The 21,823-nt window shown below is 31.7% G+C and overlaps 3 protein-coding genes across 3 annotated transcripts; 1 reads left to right on the top strand and 2 right to left on the bottom strand.

The window, feature by feature from the left end:
• Positions 1–343: 343 nt before the first annotated feature.
• Positions 344–3,049, top strand: LOC125837273 (nicotinamidase 1). Its single transcript, XM_049516439.1, has 5 exons — positions 344–573; positions 1,879–2,062; positions 2,141–2,274; positions 2,362–2,547; positions 2,673–3,049. The coding sequence occupies exons 1-5, from the start codon at positions 418–420 to the stop codon at positions 2,766–2,768; spliced, it is 756 nt and encodes a 251-aa protein (XP_049372396.1). The 5' UTR covers positions 344–417; the 3' UTR covers positions 2,769–3,049.
• Positions 3,050–3,224: 175 nt separating this feature from the next.
• On the bottom strand, positions 3,225–7,210 carry LOC125837265 (kinase-interacting protein 1). Its single transcript, XM_049516431.1, is given in 3 exon segments — positions 3,225–4,665; positions 4,668–6,068; positions 7,000–7,210. Coding segments are annotated over 3 exon segments (2,817 nt in total). The 5' UTR covers positions 7,094–7,210; the 3' UTR covers positions 3,225–3,343.
• Positions 7,211–13,339: 6,129 nt separating this feature from the next.
• On the bottom strand, positions 13,340–15,817 carry LOC125837275 (uncharacterized). Its single transcript, XM_049516441.1, has 2 exons — positions 14,658–15,817; positions 13,340–13,721 (listed from the first exon to the last, which is right to left on the bottom strand). The coding sequence occupies exons 1-2, from the start codon at positions 15,124–15,126 to the stop codon at positions 13,672–13,674; spliced, it is 519 nt and encodes a 172-aa protein (XP_049372398.1). The 5' UTR covers positions 15,127–15,817; the 3' UTR covers positions 13,340–13,671.
• Positions 15,818–21,823: the final 6,006 nt, after the last annotated feature.

Raw genomic sequence — 21,823 nt, 5'->3', positions numbered from 1 at the left:
TTAATAAAATTATTTTCTTATTTATGATTTCTTAATATGTGTGTGAAAAGAAAAATAATTAATTAATATGAGACAAATGGAGTAAATTCATCAAATCCTACACGTTGAAGCAACGAGAACGAGTGCTTGATGACAATTAGACACAATAATTCGTCTTCATTATGTATCATGCATATCAAATGCTGATGTGATACATTAATTTTAATAAAATATTTTAAACCGAATGATTATTTCATAAAGAAATACATACTCAAAGTTGAACGTGGTTATTAAAAATACAAAATTTGAGTATTACCTGCTACAAAGAAAATTTGAGTATTTGTTTGTAGTGGAGTAGCTTTTTGTTGTGACTTTAACTGAGAACATCCACCAATCAAATAGAGCATAGAGAAGGAGAAAGAAATAAAAAAATCAGTGATGGGAACGGTGGCGCAAGAGGCGGCGATTGACTTACTGAAGAGTGAGATTCCGGTGGAGGAAGATGAATCGCTGCTTCTCTCCGGCGACGTTAACACCGGTCTCGTACTCGTCGACATCGTTAATGGCTTCTGCACAGTAGGAGCTGGCAATTTGGTAAATTTATCATCACATTCATTTAATCTAGTTTTAAGCTTCCATATTGATGCATATAATCTTCTGGATTTATATAGGAAATAGACGGCACAAAAAACAAATTTAGATGAATCTGCAAATTACATCCGTCGTGTTCTGTTTGGATCGATCTATTTGTGAAGGAAATACTTCAAAATTCATACTTTTTTTTATATATAATTATGATTTTCCGGTCAATTTGGACGCAACTCGACTATGACCGGTTTTACTCTATTCACTAAAGTTAAAAGATTCAAAACTCATACTTTTCCTTCTCAACCAAAAGAAGAAGAAGAAGGAAATACTTTGGAATTCATAGTTTAAGCATTTCGATATAGGAATTGTGAAATTTGGAAAAAAGTACCAGTAGTATTTTTTTTCAAGTGGAAAATGGTATTTGGAAACTGGAGTTGTGTTTATACATACATACAAATTGGGAATTGTTTTCGATTTTTTGTGAGTGATTTTTAGCAAAAATTTAACTTTTTGGAGTTCTCCAAATTCTGGAAAATTCCGAAATTTAACTGAATCAAATTGCCATCCTTCCTTTCGGAGGAGTTAAAAATTATAACAATTCTATGTCCAAACAGTTTTTCGGAAATAAGTGAAAATTATTCATGACTAAACGGTAAAAAATGTATAATTTGACTTATGGTACACATATATGCATACAAGTGAGTTTAATTGTGTTCATGTGTAAGAAGCAAAATATGAAGTGTAAAAGCAAGAAATGGAAATTTAAATGGGATGTTCGAAGAGTTATACTTTAAGGCCTTTGTAGCCATTCTTCAGTTATTTGTTCATGGTAGTTTTAAATTTAAATGTATGTTAAGCCAAACTCATGTGACGTTAGGAACTTGTGGTTAGAGATGAAGCTATTATTAGATTTCTGGATTACTTGAGCTGGTAATTAAGTTGGTCTACTGCCGTTTTATGTAAAAATGATTTCTAGCTCAATACAGCGATGCTTCGAAAATCATCTTTGTTTTTCCTTAATTCAGTGTACTTTCTTGGGATTCGGGATCCACAGGGAAGATAATCTTGTGTGATAATCGAACCTTGCACTCCACTAGGGAGCTTTGTTCAATCTATGTAATCTTCTTTGAGTTGTTTCATTCTCTCTCTCTCTCTTTCTATCCGTATGTTGTTCCAACGTTTGTTTTTCAATAATTTCAGTGACTGTAGTGGCTAAATCATTATTTCTACTAAGCAATTAATGTGATCCTTATTCCTCATATTGTTCATTTTCAATTAGATTGTGATTTTGTGCCATTTGCTTTGCTATAGGCTCCGGTGGCACCTGATAGACAAATTTCAGCAATGGTTGATGAGTCAGTTAAACTTGCAGAAGTGTTCTGTGAGAAGAAATGGCCTATTTATGCTCTTCGTGATTCTCATCATCCTGATGTGCCTGAGCCACCTCATCCTCCACATTGTATCACTGGAACAGATGAATCTGAGTTGGTTCCTGGTTAGTATTTCCTTCGTGTTTTGTCCTTTCAGGTTAAAAGTGAGTTTTATCAATGTGGTCTTCTGTCATCATTTGCAGCTCTGCAGTGGTTGGAAAATGAACCAAATGTGACAGTGCGATGCAAGGATTGTATTGATGGGTTCATTGGATCGATTGAGAAAGATGGATCTAATGTCTTTGTAAATTGGGTGAAAGCTAATGAGATTAAAACTGTAAGTATCGCCACATCTCATGATTTGATCAAAATTTGTTTCCATTCCATTCTATCTGATGTTGTGAGTATCAATATGTTGGTTTAGATATTGGTTGTAGGGATATGCGCGGACATATGCGTGCTTGATTTTGTGTGTTCTGTCTTATCTGCACGGAACCGTGGATTTCTCTCCCCCCTGAAAGATGTGATTGTATATTCCCCTGGCTGTGCTACTTTTGATCTTCCAGTCCAGATTGCCAGAAATATTAAAGGAGCTTTACCTCATCCACGGGTGAGCTGATATGTATATTGGGCTGTTAGCCATAAAAACTTGAACCTTAGATACTCTTCTTTTTCATGGGAACAAATATCGATTGTCTATTGACAATTTCACCATTCTCATCATTTGCTATGTAGGAATTGATGCATCACATAGGCCTTTACATGGCCAAAGGAAGAGGAGCAAAAGTAGTTTCACATATCTCATTTGACACGACAACCAGCGAGACATAACTTTGAACAATGAGATTTAGATCCATACCTCTCATTCGAAACTCAGAAGGACACTGCTACAGCTATTGCAGACTTTACGAAGATCTTCTTAGCTTGCGTAGTCTTATATTAAGTTATAGTAGAAAGATAAATATGTCCATAGGCATCTTTTCTTGTTCAGTTGGATATGCAGCTAACTCTGCTTGTTCCAAAGCTACTAAATACTTCTTCCATATTGTATTAACTATCACGTTTTCGATGTCAAATAAATTTGTCTATAGACAACTTTGATTGTTCAATTGAATGTGCTGCTATACTTTTGTTGTTCCTAAGTTACTAATATTTTCGCGGTATTGTATTAATTCTTGCTTAGATGAAGCACTTGAAGAATGGTACTGTTATATAAATTCTTTGTTACACTAACTTACACATCAAGACCATACATACAATCCCCAAAGCCTTCTCACTTAAAACCAAAAAAAAAAAAAAAAAAAAAAGTATAACCAACATTCTTGCCTATCCAGATACATGAAAAAATACCTGGAGAAGAATGAGAACAAAGGGGAAAACCGGAAAAAGAGAAAAAAAACAGACATCTATAAAGGTACTCCACCTTTCAGGACCTGGTATTTCCTATTGTGATGAAAAAACGAACGTTTGCTCTTCTTTACTTTCGTTCCAAAGATGAACGCTCTCAAAGGTATCCTTGATCTACTTGCTGAGTTTGTTAATTGTGGTTGATTTCCACCAACATCAAACTGATGATCTAGTTTTCTTAATGTCTTCTCAACATCTACTTGAAGTGTAGTTACATGCTCTACACCAGCTTCTAGTTCCTCTCTTACCTTGTTGTTTTCTTGTTTCATGTTCAAAACTTCACCTTGGAACTTTGCAGCTTGATGGCTACTGAATCTGATTTCATCTTCTTCAACGCCGTCCTTTAGTGCTTTTGTGATTTCCTCCTGAATGCTGCATAAAGACGAGAATCTACGTTTCAGTTCATCTTTTAGTGACAAGCTTTGTTCTAACCATACGGTTAGCTCATTCTGAATCTCCCTCAGGTGTTTATATATTGGCCTGATTTCTGATTTCATGTCTGTTTTGGAGCTGCCCTCTTTTGTTTCCTTTTCTTTGAGTGTTGTTATTTCGCCCCGCAAATCTTGGGCTGTGGTCTTGAATTTTTGAATCTGATGAAATGCTGAGCTAAATCTTAGCCAGAAATCCAAGTTTTCGTCTAGTAATGCATCAATGCCCATCCGGAGTTTCTCTTCAACTGGTGAGAGGGATGAACGTTGATCAATCAAAATGATCTTGACATCCTGTTCATCCTTCTCTTCCTTTTTAGGCGTGTCCTCAGGTTTTAAGCTTCGATCATCAGAAGGATTGAAATCTTGCTGTTTTTCTTCTTTCGACTCTGAACTTTCAGAAGCATTTCCTTGTACAAGACTCAACTTTAGACGTAAACTTTCTATCTCTTCATCCTTCTTTGAAATAGCACTTTTAAGCTCTCTTATCTGCAACGTGACTTCAAATTCAGTGTCTCTTTCTTTCTTCTCCATTTCAATTAGCTTCCTCTTTAATTCCTTGTAATTCCTGAGAATTGTTGTATATTCTGTTAAGAGGATCTTTTCTTTATCTTCCAAACCAGTCAACAGCATTTGCTGCCATGTAAGGTCATCATCCTTCTCCTCGTCTTCCTGTGGTTTTGGCTCATGATGAACACTACTTTCAGACTTAGATGAGACTCTCTCTTCACCTTTTTCAGCTACTGCTGGCTCTAGAAGTTCGACGTGTTTCTTAGGGGATTTTGTATCTTCCTGAACTTCTTTATCACTAACAACTGTAACAGGATCTTGTTCTTTCTTAACTTCACTTGCACTTGCATGATCTTGTTCTTTCTTAACTTCACTTGCACTAACATGATTTTTTCCTTTTCTGGCTCCTTTCGTGACCTGATATCAGCAAGATCCTCCTCTTCATCTTGAGATGAATCCGACTCATCAACTTCTTCATCTGGTTTCACACTCGTCAATTTGAACGATAACTGGCCAAGACTGGTATGAGCTTCAGCAAAGTGAGTCTTAAGGCTGCTGTTTTGAGTTTCGACGTCTTTGTTTAGATCCTGAATACCCTTCAATTTTTCTTCTAGCATGGTCACTCTAACGTTCAGATTGTGTGTGTCCTCTGTCAGAGTAGCTGCCTTATCGTCTTCCAAAGTCCGAACTTGTGTGTGGAGTCCACAGGCTTCTGTTCTTAATCTCTCAATAAGAACAGTTTGTGTTGAAACTGCTGTTTCTAAACTGACTACCTTATTCACAAGCTCATCAATCTTCTCTGCCAATTGTGTCACTGTTAGAGATGACATAGAGCTTGCATCGAATTGCTCATTCATCTTGCCATGCAACGACTCCATTTGCTCACCGGCTTCTTCTTGGCTCGTGCATTGTGATGATACATCTGTTACTTCAGCAGATTCATCATCTTTTTCATCTGGTTCTCTTTCATCAGCTGGATCACCCAAGTACGTTTGCCTGAATGACTTAAGTTTCATACGAGCTTCATCAATCTTCTTGAACTCCTCTTTTGCTTCATTCGTAGATTGTTCTTGTTTCTCCTGGAGCTGAGCCAACGTTTCTTGACACGATTTTAGTGCTGCTTCCGCCATCAAGGTCCTAGCCTCATCATCCTCAATAACCCGTGCCTCACCAAATTCATCCTCCAAACTGCAAATCTTTTGATGCTTCTCAACAATCTGGTGCTCGATTTCCATCGTCTTAGCAATCCCACTTTGGTAAGAACTTTTCACAAACTCTTTCACAGTTTGCAAAGACAGTATATCTCTCTGGAGCTTGTCAATCTCTTCAAGCGCCTCGTCTTTAGTCAAACCAGATTTTGGTGCTTCTTTGTTTGCATCTCTTGCTTTGTTAGCTGTTTTCTTGCCTAGAAATTGCAGTGTACCTGTTTTCAACAGACCTTTCATGTCTTTAACAGGAGCCTTTGGAGGAACATTTGGTATATTTGCTCCAGTTGTTGGTGCTTGAGGGAAGTTCTTTGGCATTCTTGGAGTACCATAATCATCTTCTTCATCCATTGCTAGTTGAATCTGTTCTGGAAAAAGTGTTGCAATGGTGTTGTTGGCACTCTGCAACTCCCTCGATAACTTGTCGTATCGTTCAGCCAATGCTCGATAGGCACGATAAGATTCTTCCACAAAGTTTATTAGCTCTGGTCTTTTCTTGTAGTACATCTCTGCTCTTTTAGCAAATGAATCTCCATCTTCTTCAATGAGCTTGATCACATCTTCTACCTTCTCTTCCATATCTGCAATGACACTTACAATTAGAACTTCCGATAAACACACTCAACGAGCCAAAATCATGGGCTTAATGGAACGACATAGTCAGTGATGATTCATACATCCGACCCCACCTGAGATATAGTTGTTGTAACGAGCCAAAACCATGTTAAGAAAAGTTTTAGAATGACACAAGTACAATTAGAACTTCTGATTTCCACACTCAATGAACCAAAACCGGTTTGAGATGAGCTTAATGGAACGAACATAGTGAGTGATGATTCATATACTCGACCCTAACTTGCTAGGGACTGAGATATAGTTGTTGTAACCAGCCAAAACCATGTTAAGAAAACTTTTAGAATGACCCAAGTTACCATCGATTTCCACACTCAACGAGCCAAAACCATTGGTTTGAGATGAGCTTAATGGAATGAACATAGTCAGTGATGATTCATATACTCGACCCTAACTTGCTTGGGACTGAGATAAAGTTGTTGTCGTTACGAGCCAAAACCATATTAAGAAAACTTTTATAGAATGACACTACAAGAGAACATAGAAATCAAAATGGCAATATGATGTTATTCCTATACCTATAGGTACCAACAATCTCCTTGGATTTTTGTATCTTTTCTTAATAACACATTGTGCAATTCATATGAAATTTCTGATAACATTTTCCTATTATAATTTGAAACTAAATAAACAATAAGAAAATGAAAGTACTTGAAATTTCTAACAAAAAATTTGCAAATTTATCAACACAAAATTTTAGGTGCAAAAAGACATAGATCTTATTCATATTTGTATTCAGAACCTCATTTAAGGGTAGAGGGACAAACTCTTTATTCATCACTAATCATAACCCCATTAAAGGTACAAGCATGCTCATTATCCATCGAGTTTCAAAACTCTTATCATAATATTTCTCGAATATTGAAAAATAAAACATACCTTGAAGGCTTTGTTCTAGCCATTTGGATTGTTTAGTCCTAATATGGCTAGCAGCCCACCATGAATAAGCATTAGTTGCAGCTCTTTGTAACATTTTGAACCAATTCTTGATCTTCCTTTCTACTAAATTTCAAAAAATACAAATCAAATATGAAACTCTTCCTCTTTTTTTCTATTTTTTTTCCTACAATAACAAAGAATGTATCTTCTTCTTTTTTGTTTAGGAAAGAAAAAGAGTTTCAATACATGAGAAATTTTCTTGTTAATGAAAAATGATAGGAAAAAAATGGAATCATAGTTGAAAGGGACTAACAAACTATGATGTGTTTTTTTGTTTTGGTTTCTTTTGTTTGGCTTTGATGTCGAATTATAGTTTTTATTGGTTGAGAGTTCCTTTAGCACCAAAATAAATGTTGGACCCTTCTCTATTCTTAAAATAATTTACAAGCTTTTTTCACAAAAAAAATGTGTGGGGACAATAGCATTTTTAGTCCCTTGATTATTGTTAAAGTTGGATTTGGTCCTTGTGGTATCTGAATAAGCATATTTTACTTTCAATCACTTGAGATGTGCACTTTTGATCCCTTTGCTTATGAATATTCATAAATTTTTTGATTTATTAACCACTTATTGTTTCATAACTCACGTGTTATGTTAAACTTGTAATGTGATATATTCCTTTTAACAGCAGAGACAGTGGAAAGAATGTTAATTCTTCAACAAAACCAAGTCTTCTCGTGATTGAAGAGGATCCAAGAAATCAATTTGAGATCAATAAGTCAAATCGAATGAACAACTATATTGTCTTGTTGAGTTTTGCATCCCCGTCCTTCTTTGCATAATTCATCAGCAAAGACAATTTACTACGTAAGGGTGATTCATCTTGATTATGAATTTCACGATTAAAAGAGATTGTATTAATCGTTCATATGATCGTTCTTCTCTCTTTAATTGTTATTCTATATTTCAAGATAATATAACAACATATCCAATACAATTCTATAAGTGGGGTCTGGATAGGGTATACCCTACATTTGTGACAGTAGAGATTCTGTTTCTGTTAGATCCTCGACTCAAAAGGACATTTTAGGGTAATATATTTCTAAAAATAGTCCATATGTCCTACATAAGAGAACCAAATCGCATATCATAAGGATCAAAACTGAAATTTATCAATAATCGAGGGATCAAATATAGTATTTCCCTTCCTTTTTTCTTTTGTGACAAAACCAAAGCTAATGCCATTGACAACCAATTATGAAATTAGATTATTGTGAACATGGTATCCACTGGCCTCTTTTAACAACTTGTCACATTATCATAAAGAAGAAAGAATTAGAAAATCAATAAACAAAAGAAGAAAATATCTTTCTCTTTGTCCTAATTTTTTTTTTAATAATTATTATTATAATTATTATTTTGGTACATTGGAAAAGATTAAACTAAATATTTATGTGTTTTGCATATAATACAAGTAGCTGCTTTTGGCCTGTCATTAACTAACTTTCGGTTACATATATTTAAAAGAATATCAAGTGAAACTCAATATGCAAAGTTATTGTTTACTTAGATATTCATTTCGAGAATTGGATTATTTCAGATTCGTGTCGTGTAAGAGAAAATATTTTTTTTCATTTTCAATACTTGAATATGAGGTTTCTGATTAAGGATGTAATAATCTTATTAATCCTACCATGATCGTTAATGGTCTCTCAAGCTAATCACTAAAGAACGACTAAATATAAATTCATATCAAATACTTTACTCTCTTTCTACATGAGTTTATTTTTCTTTTTTCTTTTGGAAAAATTCAATTGGAATAGGTCTTTTTACTCATCAAAATAATCATTGAAAATTAGGTCCATGATAACAACATCAAATAAATTATTTGAAAGAATAATTATTTAAATACAACTCATCATGATCTGAGTTTAGATACTCAATAGCTGGGAAAAAAGGATCTCTTAATAATTTTCTAAAAATATAATAATCTTAGAACAAATTAGTACTAATATTTTATAATTAAGGGTGTAAAGTATCTAGTGCTTAGAATAAATAAGGAAATAAACACATATTAATTAATTGCACTTTCATAATAAACATTGAAAAGAAAATTGGAGGCTTCATAGAAGGAAAAAGAATATGCCAATGGAACTTATGTACTCTTACCTTTTGTTGTTTCTTTTCTTTTTCTCACTCATCGAGACAGAGTCAAAATTTGATGTTTATTAATATATACTCAATAAAGTTCTTATTACAATTCAAAGTTTGAATCTAAGTTACTAATTTTGATCGAATCCATAAATATAACATGATCGTCGTAACATATAGTGATACATTTCTTATTATAATGTAGTGTCTGAGTCAATTTGCGTACTTCGATTATTGTAAAATTTATAACTCTCACAATTAATATTTACGTCAGTTAAATAAATGTGACGTATGTCTTTCGTAGATGTATTTATTACTTAAAATCATAATTAAGAATATGTTATTATTTCACTTGTCAACTTCAAATTATTTAATTTGATATAAATATTGATTGAGTGCATGTGAGTATTAAATTATCACTCGAAAGATATATAGTATTTGTTATTATCTCCAACCTAAATATCCTACTATTTTTACTATATAGTATATGATAACAAATCCATTCTGCTCATTTTTTATTAGTAATAATACCAAAGTCAAATGTTTATTACATAAAACATAATCTCCTACTATTATTATAAAGAAAATAACAGAAAATCTTTCAAAATTAAATTAAACAAGCTAATTAATTTGTTCTTATTCAACTTATGTAAGCAAGAAAACCCTTAATTTTCAATATTTTTAAGGACAATATTTGTACCGACATCATGTCAAGGTCAATAGAAATAACGTACACAGGCCACTTTTCGATCTTGTCTTTGAAGAATAGTTATTAATTTGAAATTTCAAATTTCACGAATAAAACTTAAAAATAGTCATTGCGTCGAGGTCAAGCATTCTATTCCCATTAAGGCTAGGGGTAACTAATGGGCTTTTACCAATTTCACAGTTAGCCCAAAAGGGGTAACATGTAGGGAGCCCAATCAAAGCCCAACGTCTATCGTGGGCTTCATAAACCAGCCCAATAGTAAGTCATTTTGGCACATTTATAATTTGTTTGTCTGAACTTTCAAAATCAACTTGTTTAGAAAGGTGTTTTTCAAAAAAGTACTTTTAGCGAGAAATTGTTATAAATTTTTTTAAAAATTGAGCATCAATTAACGTCTGGTCAAACCTTTTAAAACTGCATTTGAAGAAAGAGATAGAGATTCTCAAGAGCGGAGCTTCAAGAGGAGAGACCAGAGAATAGTAAGAGTTAATTTGTCTCAATTAAGCTTTTTGACGGAGCGAAGAAGGATCTTATTTGAATTTAGAGGATTCTCTAAGTGTATTTTTTTCTTTAAAATGTTTAAGAAAAAAGCTACTTTTTAAGCTTCTGGAAAAAATTCACAAGCATTAAGTGAGCAATAAAGACTTTCGAAAGTTAATTAGAGTTCATTTATTCCTTTTGTTTTGATTTATGTGACATATTTCATTTATCGAGAATTAATTTAATTAATTTTTAAAGTTAAATTAAATTAGACTAACTTAATATTTTAAAATTTAAATTTCAATCAACATTCGAAAACATAGAACAATAGAAGTTGTAAATCTTCTCATATTAATATTATGAGAAAAATTATAAAATATCAACAAAGTTCATATACTGCTTTTTGAATTTCAAGAAACGTGTCATATAAATCTATACAAAAGAAAAGATGGAGTATCCCACAATCACTCATTTTTTCTTGGCATGTGATTATCGTAAAATGGAATAAGTCGAGAGTTAAATTGATTAAATTTTAAAGCTAAATAAAATAAAATCAATTGAATATGTTAAAACTAAAATTTAGATCAACATACAAAAACTATATATATATATATATATATATATATATATATATTACAAATTGCAAATCTTTTTTATCAATATAATGAATAAATATATTAAATATTAATTAAAATTTATATACTCCTAATTTATATTTCAAAGAAGCCTATCGTATAAACCAATAGAAAGAAAGATGGAGAATCCCATAAATCACTCATTTTTTCTTGACATATGATTATCATCAAATGGAATAAATCCATCTTTTGTGTTACGTGACAAAAATGTTTCAAGTACGCAATTGAATTGAGAAAAGACAAATTGTTTATATCTTAGAATCACAAAAAAAAAGTCATTTCAAAAAAAAAAATTACTCCCTCCGTCCCATTTTATGTGACACTTTTCGGATTTTTAGATTCAAATAAGTCTAACTTTGACCATAAATTTTTCATAGATCTTTTTAACATTTTGAATTATCAATTGTTATGACTTATAGTATTTTTTACGTAGTTTACAAATATATAAATTTCATTTCAAAAAAATTGAAGATTTCATGCGCAAATTTCCGGTCAAACTTAAATGGTTTGACTCTCAAAAAATGAAAAGTGTCACATAAATTGGGACAAAAGGAGTATCATCAATAATTGCTTTCCGAAATCCCTCTAGTGACACTTTTGCTCATCAACATTTATTAGGATTAGAAGGAACATCAATGAAGGTGACATTTGCAAAAAGCACCTATCTCTTTTTGAAATTTTATCCATAAGAATCTAACTACATTTCTCAATAAACTTCTTTTGAATAATGGTATGGTTTCACCCGCACAGGTATCGAGTAAATGATTAAAAAAATTTATGTGTGATAATTTTATTTAAGGTATTGATCGATCAATATTTTCGATGTATGTTGTCTAGATTTAAAGTATTTTTCACTTCAAATCTCATGCCTCAACCTATAAATCATGATACCACCATCTTTGACGACATGATCTTTTCTTGTTCACTTATGCAGATAGCGGAGAGGCCGACTATTATATTCTAATTCTAGGGTGGTGCCTCACAAAGGTTTAAATAATCAGAATTTGCACTCATTTCATTGACCAAACACTCTTGTAATCTAACTATGGGATGGTGCCTCACTAATGTTTAGGTAATAAAGATTTGCATTCATTTCATTGATCGATGACGTCATTTATCTTAACTATGGGGTGGTGCCTCACTATGATTTAGATAATTGAAAAGAACTACTCTTTAAAATTTACACGCATTTCATCGATCACTAAGACATATTCTTAGAATTAAGTAACATAATGTCATACCACTTGACATATTGCAAAGTAGGAAGCAGCAACAAAATATAAATTCTTTTATAGTTATCCAAACTATTATTTTCTTGGCACTAATATGTGGTGAAGAAGCAACCATCACATAAAAAAATAATAGCCACAAACTATATTTTCTTCCCCCCTATCACAAGTGCAAGGGACACACAATTGTTTATTTTTATATCTCAGCATGTCCCATTGGCAACCTCAAATACCAAAAGTGGGGTCTGTTTCTTTTTGTTTAGCAGAAATCTCCTGGTGGAAAAAGTTGGAAACTTTTTATAAAGGGTATAGGAAAAGTAGGCTAAAAGAACTTTATAAAGAGCTAACAAGAAATACATCAAAGCTAAACTTTTGTTTTATCACTTTTCACCCTTTAGTGGCAATGGTCACATGCCATTCTTGCAAAACATCAAGTGTTGGAATCAATTTTGTGTTTAAAAGGGGCTTTGAAATCAATACAACAACAAAAATGGTCCAAATTCATCTTTTTTTTAGGCTTTCTTGGCTCTGAGTTGAGCAATCAACAAATGTTGTCTTTCCCAACTCATTGTACTTTCATCATCAGAAGAAGAAACGTCACACGTAATTAAAGATCTTGCTTACCGAATAACTTTCCTAGTGAAGGAAAGAAAGTTTGATAACAAGTCTTGTTGAAAGAAGAACTAATCAAAGATGTTGCTTACCGAATAACTTTCCTAATAAAGGAATGAAAGTATGACAAGTTAAGAAAGTTTTGTTGAAAGAAGAACTTAAGACTCCACGAAGCAACTAGGGGTATCAACATCTAGTATATATACATAAAACAAAGGACCTCCTTTACGGCACCCCAGCTCCAGCCATGTTCTTGGTTTTCAGGCACTGTAATAATGAACAATAAGACTGAGGGCACCACCACAGAATAGATTGATGACAATGAGATGTGGAATGCCAACAGAGCCTTTGCTAAAACAATTTCTGGTTGCTGTAAAATATTAGAGAAACTCTCACTAGGCAATCATCTTATGGACAGTGCAATATATGCAGAAAAAAACTAAACCAAGAAAGATGATGCAAATTAGCAAGAGTGAGAACATAATATTTAACATTAATGTATAATCAAGATATAAACAGTGATGTTTCACTTGTCTGGATACTGGAAGACAGATGATTTATTTACAATAGCAGCAGGTAAAAAGCATACTACTTCTCCCATATTCACATTAGCTATATTTACACTAACAAATCAGCTTGATATGTCAAAGATGACAACAGTTTGTGTTTTTGAGCTCGTAACCAAAGACCACTGCCACGATAAACTTGATTATTTGTCTCTCGCAAATGAAAATGCTGACCTGCTGCCACTACTATTCAATATTGATGAAGAACTTGCATATCTCCTCATATACTAAAAGATAGACCCTGCTTCAGAAAATTCCTAATGCGTAGAAAACGACCAGCTGCAGTATATTCAAAAATTCTGAAGAGAAGAGAGCCATTGATCCATATACTTCTTACCCTCTGCAAGTATAAAAAGAAATTCAGACAAGATCACATTCACTCGTACGTCTGATAGAGACTACACAGACAGGCATAGATATGATACATAGTAACCTATCTAGAAGAACTCATAACAAATTCTGCAGGCTTTAAATCGGTTTAAGGCCAATACAAGTCGTAAGTTTGGAAACTTCATAGGGGAAGAAACAATAGCATTCAAAATAAAAGGAAAAGTCAGTTCTTTGTCCATTGTTCTCTCCATGTTTAAGCTTTCTTTAAGAACCAAAAGGCTGAATTGAAAGGGTATAACATGACCAAGATGGAGTATGTAGGACTCACTGCATTACATTAGAACGAAATTTTATTGAGGTTCTTATTGTCAAATTGCACAACAATACAACAACATACACAGAGAAATCCCACAAGTGGAGTCTGAGGAGGCTAGAGTGTCCGCAGGCCTTGTGGAGAGAGGCTGTTTCTGAAACACCCTCGGCTCAAAATACACAACAATGGATATGATAAATAATGTTCATTGATTGTAGTACGATAACAGTAAATATTGCTCATCAATTCTACTCCATTAATATTATCTACTATCCTTCAATGCAACTATTGCTTATTAAAATCTAAATCCAATGATATTACTCTATCCATCTACGTCTTGATGGGAGACGGGCTTCTATTTTTAGCGCTATTATGCTACGCTTGTTATCACGCGCTTGGTAACACGAAGGATAACAATACGACAAACTCACATGTATCTTTTTCTCAGTCTACACATTACTAAACATAACTAATTTAACTAATTCAGCTCCAGAGGTGTCATTATTGTCAGAGCAGTTGCAAACAAGCATAATGAAATTCAAATCATAGTCATCAAAGAACAATAATCCAAAAGAAAGATATTCAACATAATCAATGCAGCAAAAGCAACAGGAACATATCTACAGCTCTTACCAGCAGGATACTCATTTGAAAGATTCTCAATGGCACTTAAAAACTGATTGTTTGGCTCTCCTATCTCTCTACAATCATGCCTGTAGCAAGGAACCAACACAGCAAAACTGTCATCTCCCTCATCATCATTCTGGAAATCAGGGGCATGTGGTTCCAGCCACCCGATCGACCAGTCAGAGTCATCGGATTCGGAACCTGATAAACAAACACCATCAGATGGCACCAATACCACATCATATTTCTTATCAACCCTCTTCCTCTCCTCTCTACTCTTCCATTTCCTCTTCACTTTCCTAGAAGTTGAAGCTAGATTAGCCCCCCTCACTGACTTAAACTTCAAACTATCACTTTGTTCCTTCAATCCAAATCCAAAATCTTGCAAGGGATTCATTGAAGATCCATTAGACACTGGTTCCTTCTCTTTCCCACCCCACCACCACCATGACAAACGAGTCAAAGAAACTGCCATTTCATCCAAAAGGGATTCTACAAATGATCAAACTTAGCAAAAAAATTCAAACTTTAAGCTCTGAAACACAATCAAGAACTCAACTCCAAGCCCCAGAACAAAAATTCAACAAATGTTTAATCCATTACTAAAACAAAATATCAGATGGAAGACAAAAGATTCAACTTTTCTATCAAAAGAGCAAAAAAGCAAACAGCTTTAAGCAGTTAATCATCAAAAAACAACCCCTTTTCAAGAAAAGCTTCAAAATTCAAACCCCACCATCTCCTAGCACTATAATTCAACTAAAAATCCCAGAAAACATCAAACACTTCAAATGGTCTAACAATATGATAAATCCACAAAATTTAAATCAAGTTTTTTATCTCAAACTCATGATGAGGGCAAAATTGGAATTAAAACACTAAAAAAACCATTTTTCCCAATCGGGTCAGACCCAAACCCGGACCTGTTTCTCAGTAAAGAAAAAGGATAAGCTTTCGGCAGATGTGTGTATATATATCAAACGGTGACACCACCGGAAAATTCTCAAATTCTCGCCGGAAAGTGAGATCAGCACAGTAATATCACCGGAAAAAAACAAAACTTTTCACCGGCATATCCGTTTTCCGTCACCGCCGGTGAACCCCTTTTTCTTTCTCTCACTAAAACTCCCTTCTTTCGTCGTCACCCCACCCCCCCAACAGTCACATACACAGAGTGGAAAATCAATTGAATACTTTGTGGCGGGGCCTATATATAAGCAAATGGATAACTATTTTATTTTTGTTCAATTTTGATCACTTATTTGTATAAACTACATTTTAACCCTACAACTTTCCTAATTTGCTATTGTATCGATTTTGTCTTGTTAATTTTTTATTGATTATTTTGTACAAAAAATAGATTTTAATCCCATAGCTTTTCTAATTTGTTGGTGTATACATTTTGTCTAGTTAATTTTGCTTTTATTGCTCTTACATAATTTTGTTTTCACGATTTAGATTATTTCTATTTCGCTCGTTATTTTTATGATAATCGTGTAGTTAGTGAAAAGAGGATTAGCTGAATTAATTCTTTTTTTTTATTGACGAGTAATGAGATGACTAGGGAAAGCGTTGGGTTTTTATTATCTTTTCAAAAATTAAACTTCGAAATACATATTTGATCAGAAAAATTTGAATTTTTCATAAATTTGAAAAACACCCCCAAAAAAAAAGATATTTTCATTTTTCTCATTCCAAATTACTGACAAAAATTCAATAACAAACAACTTTCATTGTATTCATGACCAAGCACAATTTTAATTTTTAAATATAAATTTTTACTTAAAAAATAAATATTACGTTTTTCAACTATTATCAATTTTCATGGTCAGATTCCCCCTTTTTAACTCCCATAACTATCCTAATTTGTTGTTGCATCTATTTTGTCTTGTTAACCTTTTATTGCTTATTTAGTACAAACAAGAGTTTAACACCATAATTTTCCTAATTTTTTGTTGTACCCATTTTGTCTTATTAATTTTTATGGCTTATTTTGTACAAACTACATTTTAACCCCCATAGCTTTACTAATTTGTTGTGGGGTACCCATTTTGTCTTGTTAATTTTTTGTTGCTTACTTTTTGTACAAACTATATTTTAATCCCATAGCTTTCCTAATTTGTTGTTGTGTGCACACAACTTGCCTTGCTCTTGTGTCTTTTTTTTTTTAGTAATAAAATACAACGTCATCTTCCCTTCCACCCCACAAACCTACCCTACTCCACCTCTCATAATATATATGTATAGATTATATATAAATATTTTTAAAATAGTATTTTTTATTTGCGTATTGAGCACAAACATAAAAAGTAACAAATTCATTTATTTATATAATATTTTCCTTCCTATCGAACACACCCTTAAAGTAAAAAAATTGAACTTGACAAAATTCAAGTATTTTAGCAAAAAATCATATAATCATAGATTGAGAATAAAAGAGGAAAACTATAAAGGTGTGATTTATAATTCATATTTCTTCTAGGCCCTTAAGGTTCAATCAATGGCTAAGATTTGGTGATACAATTGTGACCGTCCGATCATGTTCTGTCTGTCCAATGAATCAATACTATATTGAAATCTGAGATAATAAATAAGTTAGAAAGAGTGGTTTGGTTATCGAGATTAGTCAAAATCTTGATATTATTTACTCGGGCGTTCTAATTTATGTGACATTATTTTTATAGTTCATTACGAAAAGAATGTCACATATATGTAATTGACAATTACTAGCACTATTCTTATTTTATCGTTATTGAGTCTCACAGTTAACATTTTATTGTGAAGAAAAATAAACACTAAAATGAATTTAGTAAAAACAATTTGATAAACATAACAAAATCTTCTTTTACTTCATAGGCTCTGCATTAATCAAACGATATCGCATACTTTGAGATAAGGAAGTACCTCACATAAGAGGGGGGACTATATATATGATTAATCATGAGATAACTTTATTTTGAACCAAATGGCTAGTCATAGTTATAGGATGAATTCAATTTCTTACCCTAGTGTTGGAGACAATTAATTTTATGGGAAAAAAATTCAAAATATATCTGAATTTTGATCGAAATTAATAGAACAATCCCAAATTTTAGGCATGGACTATTACTCATGCATTATTAAATAGTATATTTTAAAGATATATAAATGTCCACGTGAATATCATAAATATTGCATCATTATAAATTCGAAAATAGATCGGACCACCAAGGTTAGTTTGCAACTTTACCCAATTTTTTTGCATGAAGTTGTTTCAACATATAATACTACTTATTATATATATAACATGATTTTTTGATGAGAAATTCACTTTTACCCCTTTAATTTTGCTCCAATCACAGTTTTAGTTGTAGGTCTTTAATTTAAATTTGGGAATTAAAAAAATAGTTAAAATTTAGTTTTTTTTAATCTATTTATTTTATTTTAATTTAACACGAAATTTAAGAAAGTAAATACATTTGAGAAATTTTATTTATTTGACACGTGTGAAGTATGTCAAATGTCAGCTTTATAAATAAATATTTTTTACATTTCTTTTTTTAATAAAAAAAATGCATAACCTCACCAAATTTGACAAAGCTTATATCGTCATAATTAACTAAAATGAAGATTGTTAAGATCACATTTGCATATATAATAAATACAAATTTGATAGTCAAGAATGACCTATGATGTGTCTTTCTTCAATAATTGTGAAATAACTATCGAAGTCTCTTTTATCACTCTATTATTTTAATTCTATATAGTCTAATATACACTTGTAAAGCTATATGTGGATTCCTTCAAAAGCCAAAATTAAAGGGCTTTTTTTTCTCTTTTGTCTTAGAAAAAGAGAGTTCTAATTTTATAAGACTTAAAAAGTTAAATTTACTTTTTGAGAGATATATTCAAATACAATGTCTTGAGATAATTTGAATATCCTTTTCTTTTCTTAAGCATTTTGGACACAAATTAGCTCGTGTTCGACAAAACTAAATCGACCTATTTTTGATGGATTCTATTTTTAAAAAATTATATTTTTTAAATAGTAGCGCTACTCGTGTGCATGAAAAGCTCTGATTGAAACTTGAATATTTTTTTTATTGTTTTCCATAGTTAAAATAAATTCTCCAAGTATAATTTTTAAAATAATTAAGAACGTTCAACGATTAGAACACGTATATAACTTTAAATATTTTTAGAAGAGAAAATGATCAAAATGGTCCTTAATGTATGGGCTTTGATTCCATTTGGTCCTTAATGTATGGACTTGATGGAAATGGTCCTTTATGTATCATAAATTGTGATCAATTTGGTCCTTAACCCTATTTTAATGGCAGCGCTTTTTTTTAAATTTTTTTTAACTAAAATCGCTACACGTGGAGCGATTTCCCATTATTTTTTAAGCAGTCCTCGCCTCGGGAATTTTTAATAAAAAAAAATTAAAACTTTTTAAAGAAAATGGCTGCTATAACAGCTATTTCTATTTTTTAAACGCTGTTGGGGTAGCGTTGTTAAAAAAATAATTCACAACAACGATTTTAAAGAAAAAAGAATTTTTTTTGGATCGGCAACGATTTTTATGTTTTTTAAAGGAGTAACAACGTCAATTTTGTCAGAAGAAAATCGCTCCGTCAGGAGCGATTTTGCCCTTTTGGTTAAAAAAAATTTGATGTGCCATTTTGAAATTTTTGGAAACAGGGAAAGGAAAGTCTTGAACGAGCGCATCTTTTACATATTCCGTGTATTTTGACGGCAAAATAAAATAAAATATTAATTTTAGGATTACAGACCAAATTGATCACAATTTATGATACATAAAGGACCATTTCCATCAAGTCCATACATTAAGGACCAAATGGAATCAAAGCCATACATTAAGGATCATTTTCTCGTTTTTAGAATCAACATTAAATCTTGAAAAGTGTTTTAATAATTCTCTCATATCTTTGACTTTTAAAAAATAATATACTTTTGAAATATATGTATTTGTTTGAAAACAAGATGTTTCTATCATAAGAGACATGATTGTTCACATATTTTTCTCATTTTGTTATCATTTGTTGAATTTTATTGTACATATTGACCCCATCAATAATTGATTTATAGATAATTTGTCAACCTTGAAAAGACAAAAAAGAGAGAGGAAAAAATAAAGAAAAAAGGAACGTAAATGGAAATTAAAAGGAAGTTATGTTGAAACTGTCTTTTTCTTTAATTATTTTATTAAAAAAATAATATATATTTTTAGTCGTATGATCATCGTTTGATCATCTTTTTTGAGTTACGAACACACAAGGTCATAAAATATGTGTTAGGCGCGTGATCCATCAACATATAACCTATTAACAATAGAAAGAAAATATAACATATCACAATAGAAGTTATATTCCAGGAATTAAAGCTCCTTACCAGTTATCGCCTTAGGAAGGGAGTATCATACAACTTCACTCATAGTTAATAATAATAATAATAATATCATTTCTTTGTATTCATAATTGAAATCTTTTATCTGATTTGTCAATTCATTCTTGAGGCATGAAATAACTGAAGCGAGCCAATAACTAATCATAATATAGTGTGTACGTTTTAATGAATTATCACTAGCAATCAATTTACTATCCACACTTGTTATACACTTGTGATGTTTCATTTTACCATCTTTAAAATCATGTAACATGTGCTAAAATCTAGAATAATCTAAGTTAGGTTCAATGATCAACGACTAATCAAAAGCCATCATAATCTTAGTTGATATATAACAAACTTATGTGCATGTATATGTGTGACACGTTTTGCAAATGAAATTTAAATATGAATGTGAAAGTTCAATATATTTTGAAGAAAATATTACTATGAAATTATTATTGTTAATAGTACAATTAGAACGTGGTCATTATAAGGTTCTTAAATATTTTAGTACACTTGTTGATATCAGTCACATCTTATGACATCTATAATATTTAATTACATGTTTTTTTGTTTCACTCATCGTATTATTTGTTATTGTTACTGATATTTTCTCTATTATTTTCAATATAGCTTTTCCAAACTCGATTTGTTATATGCTTTTATTAAGTTTAGAACTTTTCATAAATAATTTTTTTACCCTCGATCACAAGACAAGGATATGATTTGCAATACATATCAATACTCTTTCATACTCTTATTTATAAAATTACACTGAATATTTTGTTGTTATTACATTCGTAGTACTTTTGGCCTAATACCATGTTATTGCTTTTGTAATCTTCTTAACACTTGCACTTAAAATAATAAGACTACCATTACTTGAATATTTTTTTAAAATTAATAATCACTAAAACTGTCCTTGTTTAATGATTTTCTCTATTTGCATTAGTTGTACTTTGTCTTTAATGTAGCCAAATTCCACATTGTCACGTGCAAATACCCAACAAGGCAACAAGGAAAGAAGAAAACATGCATTGAGAAAGCAAGCTTACAAAATCTACACTAAAACTGTATTCACTCAACGCGATTAAATTAGTTTTCTATCTAGTATCTGATACTTATATTAAGGCTTGACTATGATAAAATTTGCTTAGAAAAGTCCCACCACAATTATTGATTATTCATATCAAAATTTCAATTTGAGACCTCTAGTTTAATCGTGTGGAACGAATAAATATAAACTCTTGGCATAGTTCATGTTATTGTAAGCAAGTTATTTTTTTTGTTGAAAAAATCTTTGCCTTTTTATAAAGGTGACCAAATCTTAGAGAAAGTTCATCATCCATAATACGGGTCCACCCACCAACATAATCACCATTATAAATTTACATAATATTACACGATGTGAATAACAAACTATAGTGCAATATTAATGGGACAATTAAAGTTGGTGGGATAAAGTTGTGTATGCTATTAAACAAATTAAGTTATTATTCACTGAATTACGCGTTGTGGTTAATAATTGGCGTGGTTTAGTGTGTCCTTGACCCATAAATTAGTTCATGTTAGATTAATTATGCATATTAATTAATTAATAATATATAAACCTAATATAATATTATATATATACCTAGTTTAATACTTTCTCCATTTCATATTAATTTAATTTTTGAGGCATTTTTCATTTTTCAAATTAACTTAATTGTTCAGTTTTCAATACTACTTTTAGAGTGTTCTTCCAATTTTACCCTTCATTAGTTAATATTGGAATTAGTGATTAA

This window comes from Solanum verrucosum, unplaced genomic scaffold (assembly GCF_900185275.1).
Source record: "Solanum verrucosum unplaced genomic scaffold, falcon-dt-bn FXZP01000165.1, whole genome shotgun sequence".
Taxonomy (NCBI): domain Eukaryota; kingdom Viridiplantae; phylum Streptophyta; class Magnoliopsida; order Solanales; family Solanaceae; genus Solanum; species Solanum verrucosum.
This window is presented reverse-complemented; position numbering and strand designations above follow the sequence as displayed.